General features: G+C 41.6%; 1 protein-coding gene across 2 annotated transcripts in view; it reads left to right on the top strand.

Moving 5' to 3' along the window:
* The window catches only part of LOC125630675 (V-type proton ATPase subunit S1), a 100,341-nt gene that overhangs the window by 33,902 nt on the left and 42,439 nt on the right, over nucleotides 1-24,000 (top strand). For both annotated transcript variants that reach the window (XM_048836915.2, XM_075124456.1), the window contains exons 5-7: nucleotides 13,303-13,496; nucleotides 15,825-15,862; nucleotides 21,867-21,952. In XM_048836915.2, the coding sequence (XP_048692872.2) occupies nucleotides 13,303-13,496; nucleotides 15,825-15,862; nucleotides 21,867-21,952 (318 nt within the window). The remainder of the gene's footprint in view (nucleotides 1-13,302; nucleotides 13,497-15,824; nucleotides 15,863-21,866; nucleotides 21,953-24,000) is intronic.

Below are 24,000 nucleotides of genomic sequence, written 5' to 3'. Positions count from 1 at the left end.
AATGACCTGGTCAAGTCACTCCAAATTTAGTCCCTGCGCCCATGTCTGCCCAGGCGCTCCCAGCCGACGCGGCCAGGAGCACCTCGGACACGATGAGGACGACTACCAATCGTATTGCACCGTCTGCTGCCAGAAGGCAAGGGGTTGCTGCTACTGTGCAGCAAAGCCGTACCGCGTCTGCCAGCACCCAGGAGACATAGGGTGACGGTTACCTGAGCGGGCTCCATGCTTGCTGTGGTATGGCGTCTGCACAGGTAACTCAGGAAAAAAGGCGCGAAATGATTGTCTGCCCTTGCTTTCACGGAGGGAGGGAGGGAACGGGGGCCTGACGACACGTACCCAGAACCACCCGCGACAATGTTTTAGCCCCATCAGAGCGCTCCATTGTGACTGCTCTGGACAGCACTCTCAGATGCCCGATTGTTTGCCATTGCTCTGACGCTGGGAGGGGCGCTTACAGGGTTGGCTTCAGGGAGCTAAAATCAACAAAGGGGGTGGCTTTACATCAAGGAGTATTTCAGGCAGGACTTCACAGAGGGTTCCAATAAGAAATGGTGCACCTAAGTTATTGTCCTTATTGGAGCAAGAAGGTTAGCCTGGCCTCTGATTGATACATGGCTAGATTTACCTCGCTGCACCTTGACTGCAGTGTGATCTAGAAGAATGAGTCCCCTAGACAGGGGAGGGGGGGGAAGCAAATGAGTACAAAACAAATCTGGTCTATTTCTTGTTTTGACCCACTCCATCTATCTTTTACATCTTTGGCTGGCAGCAGACGGACTGCATGCCATCCACATCTCATGACTGCTCGGCAGAAGATGGTACAGCACGACTGCTAGCAGTCCGTATCGCCTGCCCGCTCACCATAAGACGGTTCAATAGGACTGACTGCAGGACTAAAGAGAATGACCTGGTCAAGTCACTCCAAATTTAGTCCCTGTGCCCATGTCTGCCCAGGCGCTCCTGATCGACCTCACAGAGGCGACCAGGAGCACCTCAGACATGACGATGACGGCTACCAGTCGTACTGTACCGTCTGCTGCCACAAGGCAAGGGGTTGCTGCTACTGTGTAGCAATGCCGTACCGCGTCTGCCAGCACCCAGGAGACATAGGGTGACGGTTACCTGAGCGGGCTCCATGCTTGCCATGGTATGGCGTCTGCACAGGTAACTCAGGAAAAAAGGCGCGAAATGATTGTCTGCCCTTGCTTTCACGGGGGGAGGGAGGGAACGGGAGGCTGACGATATGTACCCAGAACCACCCGCGACAATGTTTTAGCCCCATCAGGCATTGGGATCTCAACCCAGAATTCCAATGGGCAGCGGAGACTGCGGGAACTGTGGGATAGCTACCCACAGTGCAACGCTCCGGAAGTCGACGCTTGCCTCGGTACTGTGGAAGCGCTCCGCCGAGTTAATGCACTTAATGCACTTAGAGCATTTACTGTGGGGACACACACACTCGAATTTATAAAACCGATTTCTAAAAAACCGACTTCTATAAATTCGACCTTATTCCGTAGTGTAGACATACCCTAAGAGCCCTTTAAGTCGAAATAAAGGGCTTCATTGTGTGGACGGGTGCAGGTTTACATCGATTTAACGCTGCTAAATTCGACCTAAAGTCCTAGTGTAGAGCAGGGCTAAGGAGCAATTCTTGCCCCTGCTTCCAGGGCCACAGAGGCTCCTTTGGCAGCAGAACAGATACACTTCGACTGTTCAAGAGAGGGAAATATTTCAGGGAGCTGTGCAGGACGTACAGATACCTGCACGTTGCAAGACACTGTGCGGGGATAGTCTTACATGACAGACCTGGGTGTTCTGGGGGAGGGCTGAGAGATTGACAACTGTGCAGATCCTCCCATTCTTTGCCCTATAGTTGGACTATGTAAGAGTTTGCAGAACCATACGCACTCCATAACCTTGGAGGTAGGATTCCTCCTTGTGTCCACTTAAACCTCCACTCAGCATACAGAGAAGCTACTTATACTGGACACTGGACTCTGGGTTTGCCCCACTCTTTTCAAGCACTTGAAGGAGAGGAAGGTGATCAGGAACAGTCAACATGGATTCACCAAGGCCAAGTCATGCCCGACCAACCTGATTGACTTCTATGATGAGATAACCGTCTCTGTGGATATGGGGAAAGTGATATACATGATATACCTTGACTTTAGCAAAGTTTTTAATGTGGTCTCCCACAGAATTCTTGCCAGCACGTTAAAGAAGTGTGGATTGGATGAATGGACTATAAGGTGGATAAAAAGCTGGACTAGATCATCTGGCTCAACAGGTAGTGATCAATGGCTTGATGTCTAGCTGGCAGCCGGTATCAAGCAGAGTGCCACAGGGGGTGGTCCTGGGGCTGGTTTTGTTCAATATCTTCATTAATGATCTGGATGATAGGATGGATTGCACCCTCAGCAAGTTTGCGGATGACACTAAACTGCGGGGAGTGGTAGATACACTGGAGGGTAGGGATAGGGTCCAGAATGCCCTAGACAAATTGGAGGGTTGGGCCAAAAGAAATCTGATGAGGTTCAACAAGGACAAGTGCAGAGTCCTGCACTTAGGATGGAAGAATCCCATGCACTGCTACAGGCTGGGGACCGACTGGCTAAGCGGCAGTTCTGTAGAAAAGGACCTGGGGATTATGGTGGACGAGAAGCTGAATATGAGTCAATACTGTGCCCTTGTTGCCAAGAAGGCGAACAGCACATTGGGCTGCATTAGTAGGAGCATTGCCAGCAGATCAAGAGAAGTGATTATGCCCCTCTGTTCGGCACTATTGATGTTACAACTGGAGTATTGCGTCCAGTTTTGAGGCCCCCACTACAGAAAGGATGTGGACACATTGGAGAGAGTCCAGCAGAAAGCAATGAAAATGATTTGGGGGCTGGGGCACATGACTTATGAGGAAAGGCTGAGGGAACTGGGCTTATTTAGTCTATAGAAGAGACGAGTGACGGGGGGGATTTGAAAGCAGCCTTCAACTCCCTGAAGGAGGGTTCCAAAGAAGATGGAGCTAGGCTGTTCTCAGTGGTGGCAGATGACAGAACAAGGAGGAATGGTCTCAAGTAGCAGTGGGGGTGGTTTAGGTTGGATATTTGGAAAAACTATTTCACTAGTAGTGTGGTGAAGCACTGGAATGGGTTACCTATGGAGGTGGTGGAATCTCCTTCCTTAGAGGTTTTTAAGGCCTGGCTTGACAAAGCCCTCAATCTTCTCTTCCGCAGACTAAACATCCCAGTTCCCTCAGCCTCTCCTCATAAGTCATGTGTTCCAGTCCCCTAATCCTTTTTGTTGCCCTCCGCTGGACTCTTTCCAATTTTTCCACATCCTTCCTGTAGTGTGGGGCCCAAAACTGGACACAGTACTCCAGATGAGGCCTCACCAATGTCGAATAGAGGGGAACGATCACGTCCCTCGATCTGCTGGCAATGCCCCTACTTATACATCCCAAAGTTGCCCTTGTTGCCAAGAAGGCCAAGGGCACACTGTTGACTCATATCCAGCTTCTCGTCCACTGTAACCCCTAGGTCCTTTTCTGTAGAACTGCTGCCTAGCCATTTGGTCCCTAGTCTGTAGCGGTGCATGGGATTCTTCCGTCCTAAGTGCAGGACTCTGCACTTGTCCTTGTTGAACCTCATCAGATTTCTTTGGCCCAATCCTCCAATTTGTCTAGGGCCCTCTGTATCCTATCCCTAACCTCCAACGTATCTACCTCTCCTCCTAGTTTAGTGTCATCTGCAAACTTGCTGAGGGTGCAATCCACACCATCCTCCAGATCATTTATGAAGATATTGAACAAAACCGGCCCTAGGACCGACCCTTGGGGCACTCCACTTGATACCGGCTGCCAACTAGACATGGAGCCATTGATCACTGCCCGTTGAGCCCGACAATCTAGCCAGCTTTCTATCCACCTTATAGTGCATTCATCCAGCCCATACTTCTTTAACTTGCTGGCAAGAATACTGTGGGATACAGTGTCAAAAGCTTTGCTAAAGTCAAGGAACATCACATCCACCGCTTTCCCCTCATCCACAGAGCCAGTTATCTCACCATAGAAGGCAATTAGATTTGTCAGGCATGACTTGCCCTTGATGAATCCATGCTGACTGTTCCTGATCACTTTCCTCTCCTCTAAGTGCTTCAGAATTGATTCCTTGAGGACATGCTCCATGATTTTTCCGGTGACTGAGGTGAGGCTGACTTGCCTGTGGTTCCCAGGATCCTCCTTCTTCCCTTTTTTAAAGATGGGTACTACATTAGCCTTTTTCCAGTCGTCCGGGACTTCCCCGGATCGCCATGAGTTTTCAAAGATAATGGCCAATGGCTCTGCAATCACATCCGCCAACTCCTTTAGCACTCTTGGATGCAGCGCATCCGGCCCCATGGACTTGTGCTCGTCCAGCTTTTCTAAATAGTCCCAAACCACTTCTTTCTCCACAGAGGGCTGGTCACCTCCTCCCCATGCTGTGCTGCCCAGTGCAGCAGTCTGGGAGCTGACCTTGTTTGTGAAGACAGAGGCAAAAGAAGCATTGAGTACATTAGCTTTTTCCACATCCTCTGTCACTAGGTTGCCTCCCTCATTCAGTAAGGGGCCCACACTTTCCTTGACTTTCTTCTTGTTGCTAACATACCTGAAGAAACCCTTCATGTTACTCGTAACATCTCTTGCTAGCTGCAACTCCAGGTGTGATTTGGCCTTCCTGATTTCACTCCTGCATCCCCGAGCAATATTTTTATACTCTTCCCTGGTCATTTGTCCAGTCTTCCATTTCTTGTAAGCTTCTTTTTTGTGTTCGAGATCAGCAAGGATTTCACTGTTAAGCCAAGCTGGTCGCCTGCCATATTTACTATTCTTTCTACACATCGGGATGGTTTATCTCTGTAACCTCAATAAGGATTATTTAAAATACAGCCAGCTCTCCTGGACTCCTTTCCCTCTCATGTTATTCTCCCAGGGGATCCTGCCCATCAGTTCCCTGAGGGAATTAAAGTCTGCTTTTCTGAAGTCCAGGGTCCGTATTCTGCTGCTCTCCTTTCTTCCGTGTGTCAGGATCCTGAACTCGACCATCTCATGGTCACTGCCTCCCAGGTTCCCATCCACTTTTGCTTCCCCTACTAATTCTTCCCGGTTTGTGAGCAGGAGGTCAAGAAGAGCTCTGCCCCTAGTTGGTTCCTCCAGCACTTGCACCAGGAAATTGTCCCCTACCCCTTCCAAAAACTTCCTGGATTGTCTGTGCACTGCTGCATTGCTCTCCCAGCAGATATCAGGGTGATTGAAGTCTCCCATGAGAACCAGGGCCTGCGATCTAGTAACTTCCGTGAGTTGCCGGAAGAAAGCCTCGTCCACCTCATCCCCCTGGTCCGGTGGTCTATAGCAGACTCCCATCACGACATCACCTTTGTTGCTCACACTTGTAAACTTAATCCAGAAACACTCAGGTTTTTCTGCAGTTTCATACTTGAGCTCTGAGCATCATACTATTCCCTTACATACAGTGCAACTCCCCCACCTTTTCTGCCCTGCCTGTCCTTCCTGAACAGTTTATATCCATCCATGACAGTACTCCAGTCATGTGAGTTATGCCACCAAGTCTCTGTTATTCCAATCACATCACAATTCCTTGACTGTGCCAGGACTTCCAGTTCTCCCTGCTTGTTTCCCAGGCTTCTTGCATTTGTGTATAGGCCCTTGATATAGCTTGCTGATCGTCCCTCTTTCTCAGTATGAGGCAGGACCCCTGCCGTCTGACGCACTCCTGCTCGTGCTTCCTCTTGGTATCCCACTTCTCCACTTACCTCAGGGCTTTGGTGTCCTTCCCCCAGTGAACCTAGTTTAAAGCCCTCCTCACTAGGTTAGCCAGCCTGCTTGCGAAGATGCTCTTCCCTCTCTTTGTTAGGTGGAGCCCGTCTCTGCCTAGCACTCCTCCTTCTTGGAACACCATCCCATGGTCAAAGAATCCAAAGCCTTCTCTCTGACACCACCTGTGTAGCCATTAGTTGACTTCCACGATTCGACAGTCCCTACCCAGGCCTTTTCCTTCCACAGGCAGGATGCTGAGCAGCCTCAACTCACCCTGATTTCAGAGGGAGTTGAACGCTTTGCAGGATCTGACCCATAATGACCACTTCTTGCCAAGCAAAGGGACATATGATGCAGTACATATGATAGAGTACATCATATGTAGGGGGCGGGTTGTATTGCCTATTAATGTTGCCTGACATTTCCCATTATAGGACACTGGTTTAGTTCACTTATAACTTTTCCAGTCATAACTGTCTGGGCTGAAAGTTTCCATGCTGGCTGGCTACCTCAGTCTGAATTGTTTTGGAAAATTTCAGCCAAGACGATTCAGCCATTTCTGAGAATGAGACTAAGGAAAAATGCATTGTTTTGCCCAAGACAAAAAATTCCGGTAATTTATCATTTGAAAATCGCTAGCACCCAGGTGCTTTGGAGAAAGGACTTGGTAGGGCAGTGTCATGTATGTCAGGGATATGCCTTTTGCTGTCCCCATGGAAATCCATCCAAAATTGGCCAAGTTATAAGCCCTTGAAAAAATTCACATGCTTAGTAAAGACTCACCGGATTTAACAGCTTTTCCCAAAGATTCCTTCTACAATGGGCATGCTCCAGCCCAGGGCTGAGTTGGACTTTCCCTGCAGTTGTAGCTGTGGACTTCTGTGGGGTGTGCTGGGACTAGATCCAGATCTGGGCATGTCAAGGTTCCTCCCCCACTCTGAACTCTAGGGTACAGATGTGGGGACCTGCATGAAAAACCTCCTAAGTTTATCTTTACCAGCTTAGGTCAAAACTTCCCCAAGGTACAAAATATTCCACCCTTTGTCCTTGGATTGGCCACTACCACCACCAAACAAATACTGGTTACTGGGGAAGAGCTGTTTGGATGCGTCTTTCCCCCAAAAATACTTCCCAAAACCTTGCACCCCACTTCCTGGACAAGGTTTGGTAAAAAGCCTCACCAATTTGCCTAGGTGACTACAGACCCAGACCCTTGGATCTTAAGAACAATAAACAATCCTCCCAACACTTGCACCCCCCCTTTCCTGGGAAATGTTGGATAAAAAGCCTCACTAATTTGCATAGGTGACCACAGACCCAAACCCTTGGATCTGAGAACAATGAAAAAAACATTCAGTTTTCTTACAAGAAGACTTTTAATAGAAATAGAAGTAAATAGAAGTAAAGAAATCACCTCTGTAAAATCAGGATAGTAGATAGCTTACAGGATAATTAGATTCAAAACACAGAGAACCCCTCTAGGCAAAACCTTAAGTTACAAAAAAATACACAGACAGAAATAGTTATTCTATTAAGCACAATTCTTTTCTCAGCCATTTAAAGAAATCATAATCTAACACATACCTAGCTAGATTACTTACTAAAAGTTCTAAGACTCCATTCCTGGTCTATCCCCAGCAAAAACAGCATGAAGATAGACAGAGACCCTTTGTTTCTCTCCCTCCTCCCAGCTTTTGAAAGTATCTTGTCTCCTCATTGGTCATTTTGGTCAGGTGCCAGCAAGGTTACCTTTAGCTTCTTAACCCTTTACAGGTGAGAGGAGTTTTCCCCTGGCCAGGAGGGATTTCAAAGGGGTTTACCCTTCCCTTTATATTTATGACAGGGCACTAGAACTGAGAGCAGGGAAGCTGTCTCTTCTGCTCTCTCAGTGCCTCTCCTGTTGGGCCCAGGCAGCATGAAGAAGGAAGCTGTCTGACTTGAATGCAGAGGGGACAAGAGATGGACCTAGGAGGGCACAGAGATTGTTACTGGGAGCCAGGAAGGGAAACTGGGGCAGGGGGGGATAGGGACTTAGGAGCCAGTAGGTGCAGGGGGAGACTGAGATTTGTTGAGGAGCTCATGGAGGGAGATTGGGACTGGGATTGAGTGCAGGGACACATGGGGGTGTGTGTGTGAAAATGGTGACCAGAGTGGAGGAGAGAGACCAGATCAGAGGAGCCAGGTGAAGTGGGGACTGGGACTGGCTGGACAAGGAGCTGTTGGGAGGGGACTGAGTGGACAAGGAAACTGGGTGTGGCGGGAGACTGGGACAGAAAGTCTGGAGGTATTAGAGTAGGACATGGTGGCCAAGGAGACTGTAAATTGCATTTTTCTATATTGCTCCATCAATAGGATTGTAAATATGTTACATTAAATTATATATTGTTTAAGCAAAACATTTTTCTTTCACTTAGGTGCACATATGTATTACTTTAGCAATAGTTGAGCATCTGTGAACAAAGTCATAGATTTGAAGTCCAGGAAAGGTCATTGAGCCTGACCTTCTGTAGAACAGAGGCCACAAAAATTCACCCAGTTGTCTCCAAATCAAGCTCATAACTTCCAGTTGAGTGAAAGCATATCTTTTAGAAAGAAATCCAGTCCTGATTCTTTGATGAAAGACCCTATCATAATATATACACAATAGGGGACAAAGGGAAAATCAGCCATGAATTTCTTCACCTTAGGCAAATTCAGATCTTTAGTGTTGCATGATCACAAATTTTTACATCTCAATATACAAACTTTGTTGTATCAGTGATTAAGAAATAATAGCTATGCCATGTCACCTGAGCATTCTCCTCTTGAACTTCAGAGATGCAAATTTATTCACAGACTTAAACTAGAGATCTCATTTAGTATGGATGTGTGCATGTAACAGCATGTGTAATACAAGGAAAAAATTTAACTTGCAAAGAGAGTTATAGGGTTATAAGCTGCAGAGACATTTGCAGCTATTAGATTTGTTCAGCTACATCATTAACAGCTGTTTTGAGCTTTTGGGATCAATGAGTATGTGTGCAATTAGAGGCTTCCATTTCCAGTTAATACAGAAAACGATGTTACAAGTACACCATTTGTCCTAAAGGTTCAAGCAATTTTTTTTATTAAATAATAAAATGCAAAGATTAGCATTCTGGGAGAATGTCTGTCAAGCAAATTATATCCCACAAACTGTTTCCCCAAGTATTAGCGCTGGCTGTTCCTCCACTGATACTTAACTTTATGGAATTACAATGTAAAATAAAGCAATCTAATTAGCTGCCAGCTGTGCAGTTGTGTAATTACTATTGTAAGTCAGAACTTTTTGCTAGATATTGTATGTGTGTAAATGTACATATGCACAGCTACACGACTTATTATTATAGACACTCCTTGATAGCCAAATATAATCTAATTGGCCAAAACAAACGTATGTATGTAACTGAAAATAATTGCAATCATTATCGGCACTAAAAACTGTTGATCATTTTACCAACTGGCTGAACAGGAACATATAATCCTATCTCAACATGATTGCTTAACAGGTATAAACTATATTGCTATAAGCATCTTTATATCTGTATAACTGCACACACGGTACGAGTTGCACCATTTTAACTGTTAGTTTCTAAACCAATGTAATTATAGCAGTACAGAACTGTGTAGACCAGTCCTCAGTCACCCATGTCCCCTCCTTTCTGTTTAAAGAGGCTGAAATATTATTCCCTACCCTACCAGGAAACCTATTGCTATTTACCCTTGTACTGACTTCAACTAAATTGATACAAGATAGTCTTAAACCAATTTAAGAGTCTCCACACAAGAGGATTACACCAATTTAACCAAATTCAGTTTCTAACCCAATTTAATTAAATTGATACAATTGCCTGGGATAGAGAAGGCCTTAGAATCTTTAAAACTTTGTTTTTGTTTACACTTATTTAACTTCAGTGACTACCTAACCTTTTAGATAAAGGTTGTCTTTGTTAAAGATTCAAACCTTCCCCTTCAGCTGTGGTGTGAGGACACACGGTAAACATGCTCTAAGACACTACTTCCTACTATTAAGAGGTTTTCAAGCACAAGTAGGGATGACCTGACTTGGCATTCCTGATAGTTACAAGGTTTTTTCAAAAAGGTAGAAAATAAAAACAAATGAATAAAATCAGGCCCTCTTTATACATCACAAAGAAGCAAAATAAGTACATAAATAAAGAACAAGCAATGCACCCATTTTTAAAAGAACAATTTGGAATTAACCTGTAATGGAAGGGCAGGAACAAATTTAATAAATGAGATATGCAATAACAACAGTCACAACATTAGGAAATGCAATGGAATGAAAAGCTTCTTATTCACAAATACTTTCAGTAGTTGAAATAACTATTATCTGCTAAAGTATATTGCATCAATTTTCCCTAGAACTATAATGCATAATTTCATGTATGCGTCCTGAAACTTGTGGTAAAGTATATTTTATTAATCTAAAAATATAAAATACATTATGTAAGATGAAAACTTCAAAAGCAGTGACAACACTAATTTTCCATGTGATTGTCATTGATTTTCAAAAGACTGTTACCTGAGTAGAAACAGATGGTTCTTCCAACTCTCTTTGCTTTGCATATGTGACACTAATTGATCAGTGTGGTAGAAAATAAACCCACAACTTTGATATTTTAAATGGCATTTTTGCAGATTAAAGACTTCAAGGATCTCTCATTTATATGAAGAAACATGCCTACTTCTGGCTTATTTTTGCCCTGGAAAAGTCTGGGAACATAAGAATCTTCTCCCCAAAATATGTTTTGTTACAAAATTGACAGAAAAGTATCTAAACACAATCTGTATCTAAGAGCAAATGAGAACAATTAACAATCTTTCTGGAAACAAATGAAATCAATTAAAAAGGTTCCTGTAACGTTTGATCTAAAAGAGGAGTAGGTGACTTGTAAAAAGACAAAATTCATTCCGATGATGATTCGACATAGCCAGCAGAATTTCCTTTTACAAATATTTTACACTCCAGCTTCTTTCTATGCAGGGGTTCCACTGTCACTCTGTGTGTTTAGGGAGAACACTTCTCTCCCTTTCCCCTGCAGATCTTCCCAATATCCAGCTTGATTACTCAGAACTGGATTTGCCCCTTAGTGCCTGATCCTTCATTGGAATGCAAAATCAGGCTCATCTGGGTAGCTCTATGCATTCTCAATCCCATTTAAAGGGTGCAGGATTCTGATGAGCTGAAGATATATGCTAGTCTGAATATATGCTAGACAGCTAAAGCGTCATGTGGGTTCCTTAATGACAGGTATGCAATACTCATATAGGTTTTTCAATATCCCTCTTCATAATTTTTATAAATCAAGACACTGATCACTAAAAATGTTTCTTTAACAAAAAAGTTTTAAAAATGCTTAATACTCTTGTTGGAACAATTCCTGCTGCTGGAAGCAAGGGGTTCAGAGATTATGAGGCTGGAAGGGGTCACTGTGATCATCTAGTTTGGCTCTCTACATAATACAGGCCATAGACTTCCCTGAATTAAAGTAGCAAAACTATTGGCATTAAATATAGCATCAGGATTTTCTCATGCAATATGTCAACTATCTTCAGGTTCATTAACCAAAACAAGCAATACAGGATATGACATCATTTTCCTGTAAAAGGAGCTGAGAAGCCTTCTCAGAGGCCTGTGAACCAAGGCAGGCTGGCCCTGTTTTCATTCCTGTAGTTATTTTTCTACCATCCTGGCTAATTGGACAATACAACCGAGGTATCTTTGATTTGCAGCTAGACAAACTGTGAAAATGTCTAACCTTAGCCTGGAGTTCTCTCCTTTAAAATCAATACTATCAGGAAACATAAGCAACAGCAAAACATCTGAGCAATCAGAAAAACAGAAAAGGGTCATGAAAGTGTTAGGGAACAGAAAGAATGAGTTGGAAGAGAAAAGCTTTAGCAACACCATAACACTAGCACTAGTTAAGAGAGAGTCTGTAACAAGTTTAATATCAGAACACTAGATATAGTAGCAATTATCCCTAAGTTTAGAAATGCAAAAGAGAAGATACTGTGAACTAGGTGTCATAGTCACCGGGCAGCCTGTTTTAGACTCTATTAGTCTTTCTCAAGTGCACATTTGTGGATCAGCCTTGCTACTATCACACTTCTCTAGAAAGAACCACGTGGTTCAGCCATTCTGGATCTGGATTTCTGCATGGCAGCCGCCCCCGGTTCCCAACCATGTTAAGGCAACAGGCCCAACTGGCCTTAGCACCTGTCAGCGTCTCAATTCGGGAGCCTGTAATAGTGCAGGTTTGCAGTGACACAGAAACAGCATCTTCAGAACATTAGCGTTATTTATTCATTCTTGCAGAAAGAGGTTTTTTTGTTTTGTTTTTTAATTCAATTTCCATGAGAGTTTGGCTCAGAAGCCTGAATAAAGGAGTCATGCTCACCTGATCAAATAACAGATATACCGTTTGATCAATCCCAACTGAGTCAGCTCAGTCCGAGTTTTGTGATTCAGGTTTTGAGTAGCAAGCCAGGAAGTAATTGAAATTTATGAAAATACTAATAAAAAATTAAATAGCAATAGCATGAGATTTCATAGCTGTAGCTCACGAAAGCTCATGCTCAAATAAATTGGTTAGTCTCTAAGGTGCCACAAGTACTCCTTTTCTTTTAGCATGAGATTCTGTGACCCCAAAATCGGCAAGATTTATCAAATTATTTGTTATAAATTAGTCACTCATAGCACTTACCAAGAATGGGTATTTAAGATGCAAAGTGTGTAGACATGGTAGTGTGGCTGTCTGGTACTGAATTGTACTGTTCTAACTTGTGCTTACCTATATTGATTAGTTTCAATTACAACGGCATTAATTTCCTGTTTGACAGCTGTTTGATATCCTCTATGTATTAGACTGATAGTATAAATACACTTCCTCGTGGTGTAGTAGCCATGGAGATGGAATTACTGTGTCACACTGAGACACACTGGTGTAGAAGTGTGAGGAAACTAGCACTGTATGTGTTCTGGGGCATGCAGGCCAGGAGCTGTCAATCTAGCCCCTTTCAGTAACATGCTTACAAGGCTTCATGTGGAGTATGTGCTAAATAAAATGTGCTATCAATTTAAAGAGATATAAAACCTGTTGGCAAAAATGTTAATACATTACTGGTTGAAAAATACAGGATTATCTTTGTGAAAATATTCAAACAAATTTTACAAAAAAAAATCATCAACATTTTGAATTTTCAGACATTTCAAAACCTATAAACTGGTGAAAAAATAGAAAAAAAATTAAGCTTTGCAAAGTTTTAATAATTTTGAAAAAATTTCAACCATCTCTACCAGTGCTCATTACTTGCCATTTTTTTAAATTGCCATGTTGGATTTGTGCGCAGATTTGAATATCATAATCAAGAATATAAAAAAGCAATCTGCCTGTGTCTTAACTATGAAGCAGATGACTAAATTCTCCACATACTTATTACAGAAACTCCTTGAGTCTTCATCATCCTCTTTAGTTTTATCGGCTGTTGACTGTCAGGCTACCAGTTACCTTTTGGATTATCTTCAAGAATCAGTGGATTGGAAGCTAACAGACATAGACGAGTTTGAGATATCTAAGCTGGAAGTAGACACATCCAAGCCCAACATATTTGTGGTAAAGCTACAGCCAGTCAGCAGGTATGGAGCTTGTTGCAATAAAGATTGGAATGGACATTTCTGTTTTCAGGATTTTCAAGCCTTCTTGAACATGCCATGTGTATTAACCATCTATATAAGCCACTAAAGCCCAGATTTGTAAAAGTTATTGAGGCATTGCTATGCTCAGTGTTGCAACACCTAACTGATTTGGGATCTTATTTTCAAAAGGAATTTAGGCACTTAGGAGCCTGAATCACATTGACAGTGAAGTGGCTGAGGGCCTAAATCCCTTTTGAAAATTGGATTTAGGATCCTAAATTAGCTAGGCGTTGTAATGCTGAGCACAGCAACACTTAAAAACCTTTAAAAATCTGTGCCTAAAACAATAGTGTTACAGGATTAAGAAAGTTATCAAATATTTTGCTCTAAATACACACTCTGTATTATTTCACATTGCCTGTTAAGTTTACCAAGGGCAATATTTGAATGATGTAGAGAAGGTCAATCATATTTTACCTCTGTCATTATCCTAGAAACATTGAGCACCGAATGGAATTAAATGGCAACACATTTATAACTGATAAAGGGAATTATTTTATGCAACACATAATGAACCTGTGGAATTCACTGCCATAAGGTATTCCAGAGTTTAAGAACCTAGCAGGATTATAAAAAGGATTGGATGTTTATATCAATATTGAGATCAGTCTTAGCCACATTAGACAGGATGAAATTATAAATATTAAATTATAAATGGTAAAATTTTAAAGGAAATTATAAAATCCTTCATGTTTCTGGGACTAAGCCATCTTCTCTCTGACGGGGTTAGGGAGAAAGTTCCTTCATAGGCATGTTATTGCATGATTGTTAATTATGGGGCTTTTACACCTCTTTCTGGAGTGTCTGGTATGGAGCACGGTTGGAGATAGGATACTGAACTATAGGGACCATTCTCCTGACCTGGAGATTTCTGTGTTTCTGTTTCAACAAAAAGCTACGAAGTTTATAGGCAGTCCTATCAGGCGCTGTCAGAATTCCTGTTAGGTACTTTATCTCAATATAGTCATACAAATTATTGAGTTTGACAGGACTTTGATTATTTTATTTAATCTGATAATAACTTGTTCTGTTGTCAATTTCACCATTGCTTGGCATATTTCTAGCCAGCCTTTCTATTCTCTTCCAAGTGACAGCAGTGATAAATTACTGTAAACATTTCTGTCACTGTCGTCATGAGAGGAAAGAGCACATGGAGATGCTTTTAAACATAAAAGTAAATTGTACATGTGAAAAATCTAAAGTTACATTGAAATTTATTTTGCCTCTGTGCTCATTGGAATTTACCCTGTAACACCCTCAAGTCTTTGAATGCTAGCTTTTACATTTGTAGCTCTCAGTACAATTCAGTACAATCAAGCAACTAGTTTACTTTGAAGTTGATGCTAAAAATTTGCAGACCACACTGCAAGATGTTGAGAGCAACATAAAGCAACTTTTAAAATATTAGCTTCCTATTTACAATGTTGAGTTTTGCTTATTGCTCTGCCCTGAAGGCCAATTTATGCCTGCCCCATGCCAAAGGGGGAGGCAGATACTGGGCAGTCCCTTCTTGCCCTAGTGGACCTGCACAGGAGGCAGCTATAATTTGGTTTGCTGTGCTGAGGAGCACTGCCAGCAGCATTAGGAACCCTAGAAGAAGCATGTATGGGCACAGTGAATGTGGGACCTGTCCTGCTTGCAACACTAACCCCACCAAGCATCAACGTAAGAGTGTTGGGGAGAGAAGGGCTGGCTACACAGTTTGCAATGGTGTCGCAAGTCCCTCTGCTCAGTTCATTCCCCTGATACCTCCATACATGCACTGTTGCTTGAACGGTGGAGCTCCTCCCTCGCTCTAGTATAACTCTAACTCTATCAAAGACATAACTGAACCCTAAGATAGCATAATGTTATATAGCATGTCACAGTACAGATACAGGCAAGAGCTCTGTCCTAAGGGGCTTACAAGCTAATATCAGACAACATGACATAATGAGAGGGGACAGAACTTAATGAGAGGGAGTCTGGGGAGGGAAGGACCAGGTTAATACCAATAACGTGGGTTCTTGTTCTGGGGAATTCAACAGCTTGATGGAGCAAAGAAGTTTGAGTTTTTCAGGAATAAAATAAATACTTCTTAGTTGACTAGTTTCTTGTGGACTTTGCAGAAGAAAGAAATGGACTTTAAGGATTGAATAAGAAGGGAGTAGTGGCTTTGCAGATCAGCATAGGAAGGGCATGCCAAAAGTGGCCTTTAACGCCAGACATTTCTTGAGAATATTATTCTGGTCTATACAATATTTTAATTATCTTTCTTTTTTTGTATAGATTAAATCATATTTCTGCAAAGGCTTTCGCTGCAAATGGTAAGCAATGTGGCTGCTGTATCCAGTGTTTCATGATTTGGTCCTATTTTCCTGAGGCTGCATGCTATACCTTCTAGTGATTCCCAACAATTGGTATGATACTATTATTAATTCTTTAGGATTCTTTTAATCTATCTGCACCTATATTACTTGTCTATAGCCAATCACCATAGCATTTAGGTACTGACAGCCTGATCCAAAGTCCACCGGAATCAATGGAAGTCTCCCAGTTGACTTTACTGGATCAGGCCCTAAATATGACTGGTCTTTTTGTGATTGATACTATGAATTCCATCCTTGCTTCAGTGTTAAGCCTCTGCTCACTGTGTCTCCTATTTACTTCTGTAAATTTTAGCCCACCCACCCATATGTTTGTACATTATAGTGCACACAACTAAATAGGAGGTGTCAGCTCAAGAGGGCAAGATTGAGGTCTTAGTCTAGTAAAATGGCACACATGATTGAAAAGATTGGGAAATGCTTCTCCTGCCTCTGTAAAATGATAATGGGGCCCTTCAAAGAGTGCTTGATTTTAAGTTTAATTTGTTGTTGGTTTTGTAGGTACCACACAATGCTTTTTAAGGGGGCATCAGTGCACACATTTCTGTATTAAAAACCTTTTTCCCCCCTAGGGTATGTAAGCTAGCTGTAAAACAATTACTATATGCAAATAGACAGCCCTAGTTTTCACAGGGCTTTAACTTGGGCTCCAAATTAGAACTCCTATTATGAGGCTTGCAAATAACTGTAGGGGCAATTCTCAGGGTTACCAATGATTGCACACACAATCAATTCATTACTGTAGGTGGCTAAGTGGCTATACAATGTGCCTATAATTATGTGTGTCCCCAAAACTGCAGATCTAAAATCAGAGGCAGCTGTTGGAAATCAGGAAGAACTTCTTAGTTCTGAAGTTAATGGTGCTTTATTTTTGAGTAGGACAAAGTGAATTTGATTTTTAAGTAGAAAGTATTAGCTGGTCTCTGTCTCTGAATCACTGAGGCACTATGGTAGCATCACTAGCCAAAAAAAGCACAAACCCCTGGAGAACTAGAGGCTGAGAACTGCCCTAAACTCCACCAGCTGATAGCAGTCCCCAAGGGACATTCCGACAGATGGGGACTGCCAGAGTGTAGCATTTTCTGGCCACACCCCTGAGATCTCTCCTATTCTGGAACTGCAGAGGTGGTGGGATAATGTAGGAATTGGCTATACCCACTCTGTGTATGGGGGACTCACTGCTCCAGCAAAGAAATGGCCAGTTTCTGCTTCCTTTGCACACCTGAGCAGCAAAAGCTAGGCCCTGGCCTGCATTTCAATTGTGTCATCAGCTATATAAAAGTAGAAATGTGTGCTGGCTCCACAATTCATGTTCAGTCCTTTTGGTTCTTTTGCCAACCATGGTGATACCAAAGCACTACCCAGTAACTCCTGAAAATATCAGTGACAGTGAATTTAAACTTAAAAAATGAAAAGTTACTGAACTGCTGATTTAGGTCAATGGTCTATGGAATTGATGGGACAAAATCATATAGGAATCTCACTGTTCTGTTCCAAAAACTGCATTATATAAAAGGTTCGCATTACAGCTTTCCGAATCATGCATTCTATGTTCCAGCAAATCTGTTTATTATTAGCCACACAACGCAATCCATTTGCCAAATGTTACTGCTATCAGGAGACCTCTTGAGGTCACAATTCCTTGCAAGGTCATTAATTATTTGTATTTATTATTTACTGATGACTGATAGCTACTATTGGTGTTTGGACCAGTAACAACAAATGCCATTTGTCACATCCCTGTAACATGACAAGAATGCCGTAAACCAATAAATATTGTGTATTGTTTCTGACAATGCCAACAGTAAAATCAAGAGAAATACTGCACTCCTGTAACAGTGAATAGCGACTCAAAAATACTTGTATGCATGTCACAGTGAATTCTTTACTTTCTTCCCAGAGGCACGCACAGGAATAAAAATTTTCCCGTTTTTGAGGGGCACTTTCTGTGCACCCCATGGCTGGAGGAGCTCTCTCTCTCTGAGCAGCCAGAGGAGCTGGTTTTCCCCGCTGTGGCCCCAGGACCAGTAGAGATGGCTCTCGTCCCCTCCTCCCAGCAGCTGGAGAAGCTGGATCTCCCCCACACCCTGGCCCCAGAGCAGGAGGACCTGTCATCTCCCACCCTGGCCTGGTGCCAGAGGAGCTTGCTCTTACCGTCCTGGCTCTGGAGGAGTTCTGTGCCTCCACTGGTTGGGGGGTGGGGCGTGCCCCAGCTTCCCCCCCCCCACAGCATGCCCCTGTTTCCTCCCCACTGCACATAGTTTTAAAATATGACACAACAAAACTCCAGAAGACTCTTGTGCAGTTTTATTTACTAGAGATATCATGTTTTGCTTAAGATAAGCTAGAAGTCAGATCTGGATTTCAAACACCCCAAAGTCTGACTTGAAGTGATAAGATGATGTAGGTGGTGGTCAGCATGTTATAGAAATGAGACCAGCTGGGAAATTTAGATTAGGGTTCAGATTCCAAACTTCCCCAAAATTCCATGTATCCAGACTTATGGTCTTGGTTAAGATTTCATTTTCTGTGTGTGTATGTAATAATTGTGAAAAGATTACCTTGGGCTACGTCTCTCATTTTTTAAAGATCATTTTTTTCTCTCTTAGGCCATTATTCTTTCACCTCTTCAAGATACTGTGGGGGGGGGGGGGGGTTTCGTGATTTTTACCTTTGTCTTGCTCCTTCTGTTTCCTTTCAGTATTTTCCGTTTCCCTCTTGTTTGAGGCAGAGTATATGACATTCACTTAGGATTTTCTCTATTTTCCCTTTTGCTAAGATCCTTCCCTTCTCAGTAGGCCCTTTCCTCTATACCAGCTGTCTGCTAAATTCTTCTCCATTAAGTGCCTGTTCCTGCACCCATTGCAGTCAATGGCAAAACTCCCATTGACTTTAATGATCTGGGATAAGGCCCTTAATTGCTTCCTCATTTATTCCTCCTTCTCAGTCTGTTCCTCCTAACCCCTATTTCTTACCCATTACTTTTCTCCATTATTTCTCTTTCTCCTTCCTTCGCTTTCCTATTCTCCTCTCTTGCTATTTTTTTGCTGCCCCTTCTCTTTCTTTTGATTTCTCTCCTTCCATTCCCTTTCCTCTCCCTCAGTTCTTCTCTTCCTTCCTCCCCACGCCCATGGTGTAAAAGTCCAGTGAGGACATCAAGATTGATTAGGAAGTAACATACGATAGTCCTGGTGCTCATCCTGCAGTTCTTATTTAAATCAAGTGCTCACTGAAATTAATGGGAGCTTCAGTAGAGACTGCAGGTTCTGGACCTTCCAGAAGGGAATAGGGGAATTATTTTCTGTAATCAGTTTTGGTGGAGGTTCTTAATTTAGATAACAAATATATAAAAGTTGGGTACTAAATATATGGCTGCAGGATTCTAGTTGTACTGCTACTGGCTTTTTTGTGTTTTAACTTTTAAACATTATTATTTTAATTTCATAAATAGTAAATAGGGGTTGTATTGTGCTGGGTGCTGTATAAACACAGAGCTACACACTACTTGCCTTGAAGCGTTTATAATCTAAGAAACATTCTTAAAGATACTTTCAAATAAATGGATAGTGTGTGTGTCATAGGGTTTTGGTATTTTTTGGTAACAGGTGAATTGTAGTCTTTATCAAACATACTGTCCTGAGGGTATTCCCATGACAACTCCTCTGAATAAATAGATTGCTTCTAGACCTTCCTGAAAGCAAAAAGTCATTGATATTCTTGGTAGCTATAGCTACGCTTGTCTCCTTTTTTCAGTGAAATGCTAAATAATGTATTATTACCACAGAAGTTCTTTGGTTATCTTAAATGAGACACAAACACATTTTATATTATATTATACCTGCGGCAAACAGCGACTCAAGCTGTTGGGTTTTTTAAAGTGACACTGTTGCCTGTGCCTACTGTACATAAATCTGCAGGATGTAATTTCTCAGAGCTCCTAGATCAAAGATATAAAATGTAAATGTCATTTGTGTTGCTGGGGAAAGTCTATGTGCGGGATTTTTTATAGGAGATAAATTTTGTTTATCATTTAAAAAAAACACCTTTAGATAACTGCCTCTCTTGAGTGAAATTGTTATTGTCTTAACTGTGCAAACTTGGCAAAATCCTGCTGAAAAATAGTTATGTAAATTTTCACCAAAGCTGCCTAAGCGTGAGAGCACAATTTCACTAAATAGGAGAGGTTAAAAGGGTAATGAAATGAGAGCAGATACTGATAAATGAAAATTAAACTCAGTTACTGTAGCTTGTCCACTTAGAATCTGTATAAGAAGCCTGTTTTGGCTGGGTTGTGAAATATCCATTCATCGGACAGGTTTGCTTAGTAGACAAGAAGCAGTAACAGTACCAAGACAGGAAATATTAGCCCACTGACTGACTTCTCCATCAATCACACTGAAAAAGCTAACGTTTCTTGACATTCACCACGTGTGTTCTTTATCTTATGTAGTTTTTTCCTAGTGTTTTCAGTTGCAGTTGGCAAACGTGAGATAAGCTGTAAATTGTCATAATTATATATGATTTTATGAATGATGAATGTTCCATAAGAATATTCTTTGGACTCCCTTACTGAAAACTTCTGCAAAACTATGGCAAGACACTGAGTTTGGAAAGCCTGGTACTTTGTAATGATTCCTCCATGTATAGTCATAGAATCATAGAATATTCATAGAATCCCCTGCGCAAAGCAGGACCAACACCAACACCATATAGTTATGCCACCATCTTCATGACAACTTACCTTATTTTTCTCAGAAATGTTAACAGCAGGGCTAATGAATTATCGGTTTCTGCTCCTATTGAAGTCAATAGCAAAGTTTCCATTGACTTCAGAGTTAGTAAGGTCAGACCCAAAATTCACAATGTCAAGTAGAATTATTACTCTCAGTATAGTACATATTGTGCACATATCTTAGGTACACTAACCCTTTGAGCTTTGTTTGGTGGTAAGTTTCCAATAATCATATGCTCTGAACATTCTGGGGTACATGGTATAATTTCTCCCCTTGTAAACACAGTTTACTAATTCTTCAGCTTTATTTTTAATTAGCTGGTAATTTAACTAGCAGTCATAGATATCCTTTTATCATTTGCTGGATGATCTTCTCTTCTGTCACTTTCCTAAAACCCACTCTCGCAGGTATCCTTCCTACTGTACTTTCTTCACAACTTCAGAACCCCTTCTTTATCTGAATTGTTGTCTTGTCTAATGTGGACTGTAACTTCCTTAGGGCAGTGAATGTCTCTTACTCCCTTTTTGTAAATCCAGCCTCAGCTGGAGTACAGTGTCCAATTCGGGGCACCACACTTTAGGAAAGATGTGGACAATTTGGAGAGAATCCAAGGAAGAGAAACAAAAATGGTAAAAGTTTTAGAAAACCTGACCTACAAGGAAAGGTTGAAAAAACAGAGCATCTTTAGAACTGAGCAGAAAGACTGACTGGGTGGGGATCTAAAAAATCTTCAAATATGTCAATGGCTGTTATAAAGAGGGCAGGGATCAATTGTTCTCAATGTCCACTGAAGGTAGGACAAGAAGTAATGGGCTTAATCTGCAGCAAGGTACATTTAGGTTAGACATTAGGAAAAACTTGCTACCTATAAGGATAATTAAGCTCTGGAATAGGCTTCCAAAGGAGGTTGTGGAATCCCCATCACTGGAGGTTTTAAAGAACAGGTTCAACAAACAGCTGTCAGGGGTGGTCTAGGTTTACTTAGTCTTGCCTCAGCACAAGGGGCTGGACTTGGTGACCTCTCGAGGTCCCTACTCGCCCTACATTTCTGTGATTGTAAATTATCATACAACTTGTGGTGTCATATAAATTATTTCAAATAATAATCCTAGTAAGTTTAAATACCTATCTATGCTGTTACTTGTATTATGATCATAGATTTTTAGTTCTCAACTTAGAGTTTGGTAAACTATACAAATGTGTATTTACAGACAAAATAATTGGAAGACTGACTATGATTCTGCAAGAACAAGGAATTCAGTTTTCAGTAATTTACACTGCAGTGAGACCTTCACGGGTGAGTAGTCTTCCGTGTCTAGAGCTGTCAATTTTTTGTAGTATAACAATACTTGCTAATGAATGTTGTATGTGACTTTCAGGATTACACAAGTAAACAGTCAGTCCTGTACAAGACTTTGCACAGAAAGGATTGCCTGGATTTTCAATTACAGACCTGTATTTTTAATAGGCTTGTGAATTTGCCATGTTTTTAGTGGTCTTTATAACTCGTAATTTTTTAAAAGCATAATGTTTAGATTTTTTTCCATTTAATTCTTGTCTTTTGCATAAAAAGGACCTTAAGGAAGAACATATTGGCTCAGGATTATCAAGTCTTTCATCTCTAGAGGGTTCAAATCTAGATCAGGTCATTATTAGCCAGAAGTTGTTAATTAGCTGATGGATGTTAATTGTCCAGAGAACTGAGTTGGTGATCTAAATCTAGTTCCAGATAGATGAGGTTCAGCCAGAACTGACTGCGCTTTTTGATGGTAGTCTGAGGTAGTAATCAAATAGATACAGACACTGGACTATTTGCAGATGACACACAGATTAGTAGTGAGGTAAATAATGATGGGGACAGGTCACTTTTCTCCGTGTGACCTGTTTCTCTTGGCAAGCTGGTTGAAAACAAACAACAAATTTTAATACAGCCAAATGCAAGGAATTCTAGGAACAAAGAACATAAGCCATACTAAAAGGAATGTGGACTGTACCCTAAAAAGCAGGGACTTTGAAAAGGACCTCAGTGTTATAGGGTACATCTACATAGGGATAAAAACCCATGGCTGTCCTAGGTCAGCTGACTTGGGCTTGCAGGTCTTGGGTCCCAGATTCAGATACAGTAGTGGACCAATATGAAGACACTTGCACTGCTGTTGTCTCTGCGGTCCATGTCCTGTGGCTAAAGAGTGGACTTCAGTCTCCAGGGCTTTCAGTCAGGTTCTTTCAAAAGTAGTAAATTCTGTATTTTAAAGAAGGTCCACAATAATAATTACAATGAGTTGTCACAGTTCTTTCCTGTATGAAATGGAAGGAAGCAGTCACTCGCAAATTGCAGATATGCATTTGGTAGATTTCGAAAGAAAAAAATTGGAGTTGGTTACAGGAATGTGAGGAATGTTGAAAGTAATATTGAAATCTGTAATGATTTTAAAGTGATTCATTTCAGAGTAGCAGCCATGTTAGTCTGTATCCGCAAAAAGAAAAGGAGGACTTGGGGCACCTTAGAGACTAACAAATTTATTTGAGCATAAGCTTTCGTGAGCTAGCTGTAGCTGATGAAAGCTTATGCTCAAATAAATTTGTTAGTCTCTAAGGTGCCACAAGTCCTCCTTTTCTTTTTAAAGTGATTCAGTTCAGCCAACTGGAGCTTTATTCAATAATTAAAGTAATGCAGTCATTTTTAATTCTTCTACATTCCACAAACTGAGCCCTCTTAAACTCTTCTACATTCTAAATTCAAGCCCATGTAAAAACACTTCAAATTATTTGCACAGTAAAAGTGATATTAAATTACTGCAGTACTTTCAAGATTTATCAGCTGCCGTAGAGGGCTGTGGTAGGCAGCCAGTACAGCACCTACTGGAGAGTCATCTATCCATACTTCTGTGTGTAACCCAGTGCTCAATATGTGTTATGCTTCTCTGTCTGTGCTTGGTCCAATGAAGATATGAATGTATTTAACTGTCAGCCAAAGCCAAATTTATTCCTTCACTTCATGCTGTAGAGGTTTATGCTCTACATAGAGGTTACAGGTTCAATCCCCAGTGACAACCAAAGTGTTGGTTATATGAAAAGGAATATTACATTATTCTTTACTTCTGAAGAATGTCACCAGCATCTAGCTTTAAATAAAACTCTTTATACCCAGCATAATGTTTTTGGCATTCACTCCTATTTATAAACTAATGTCTCAGGGTACTTTTCCTTGAATGTTCTAGTTATGTGGAGCATTTATCCATTAATCTGCTCATTTGATATTATTTTGTTGGAAAGGAATTGGGAAGTGCTTCCATTCCTAATTACTATTCGGTATGAGAGATTTGCCTTCACCAGGTTGGTCTT

Source organism: Caretta caretta, chromosome 1 (genome assembly GCF_965140235.1).
Source record: "Caretta caretta isolate rCarCar2 chromosome 1, rCarCar1.hap1, whole genome shotgun sequence".
Lineage (NCBI taxonomy): Eukaryota > Metazoa > Chordata > Testudines > Cheloniidae > Caretta > Caretta caretta.
This window is presented reverse-complemented; position numbering and strand designations above follow the sequence as displayed.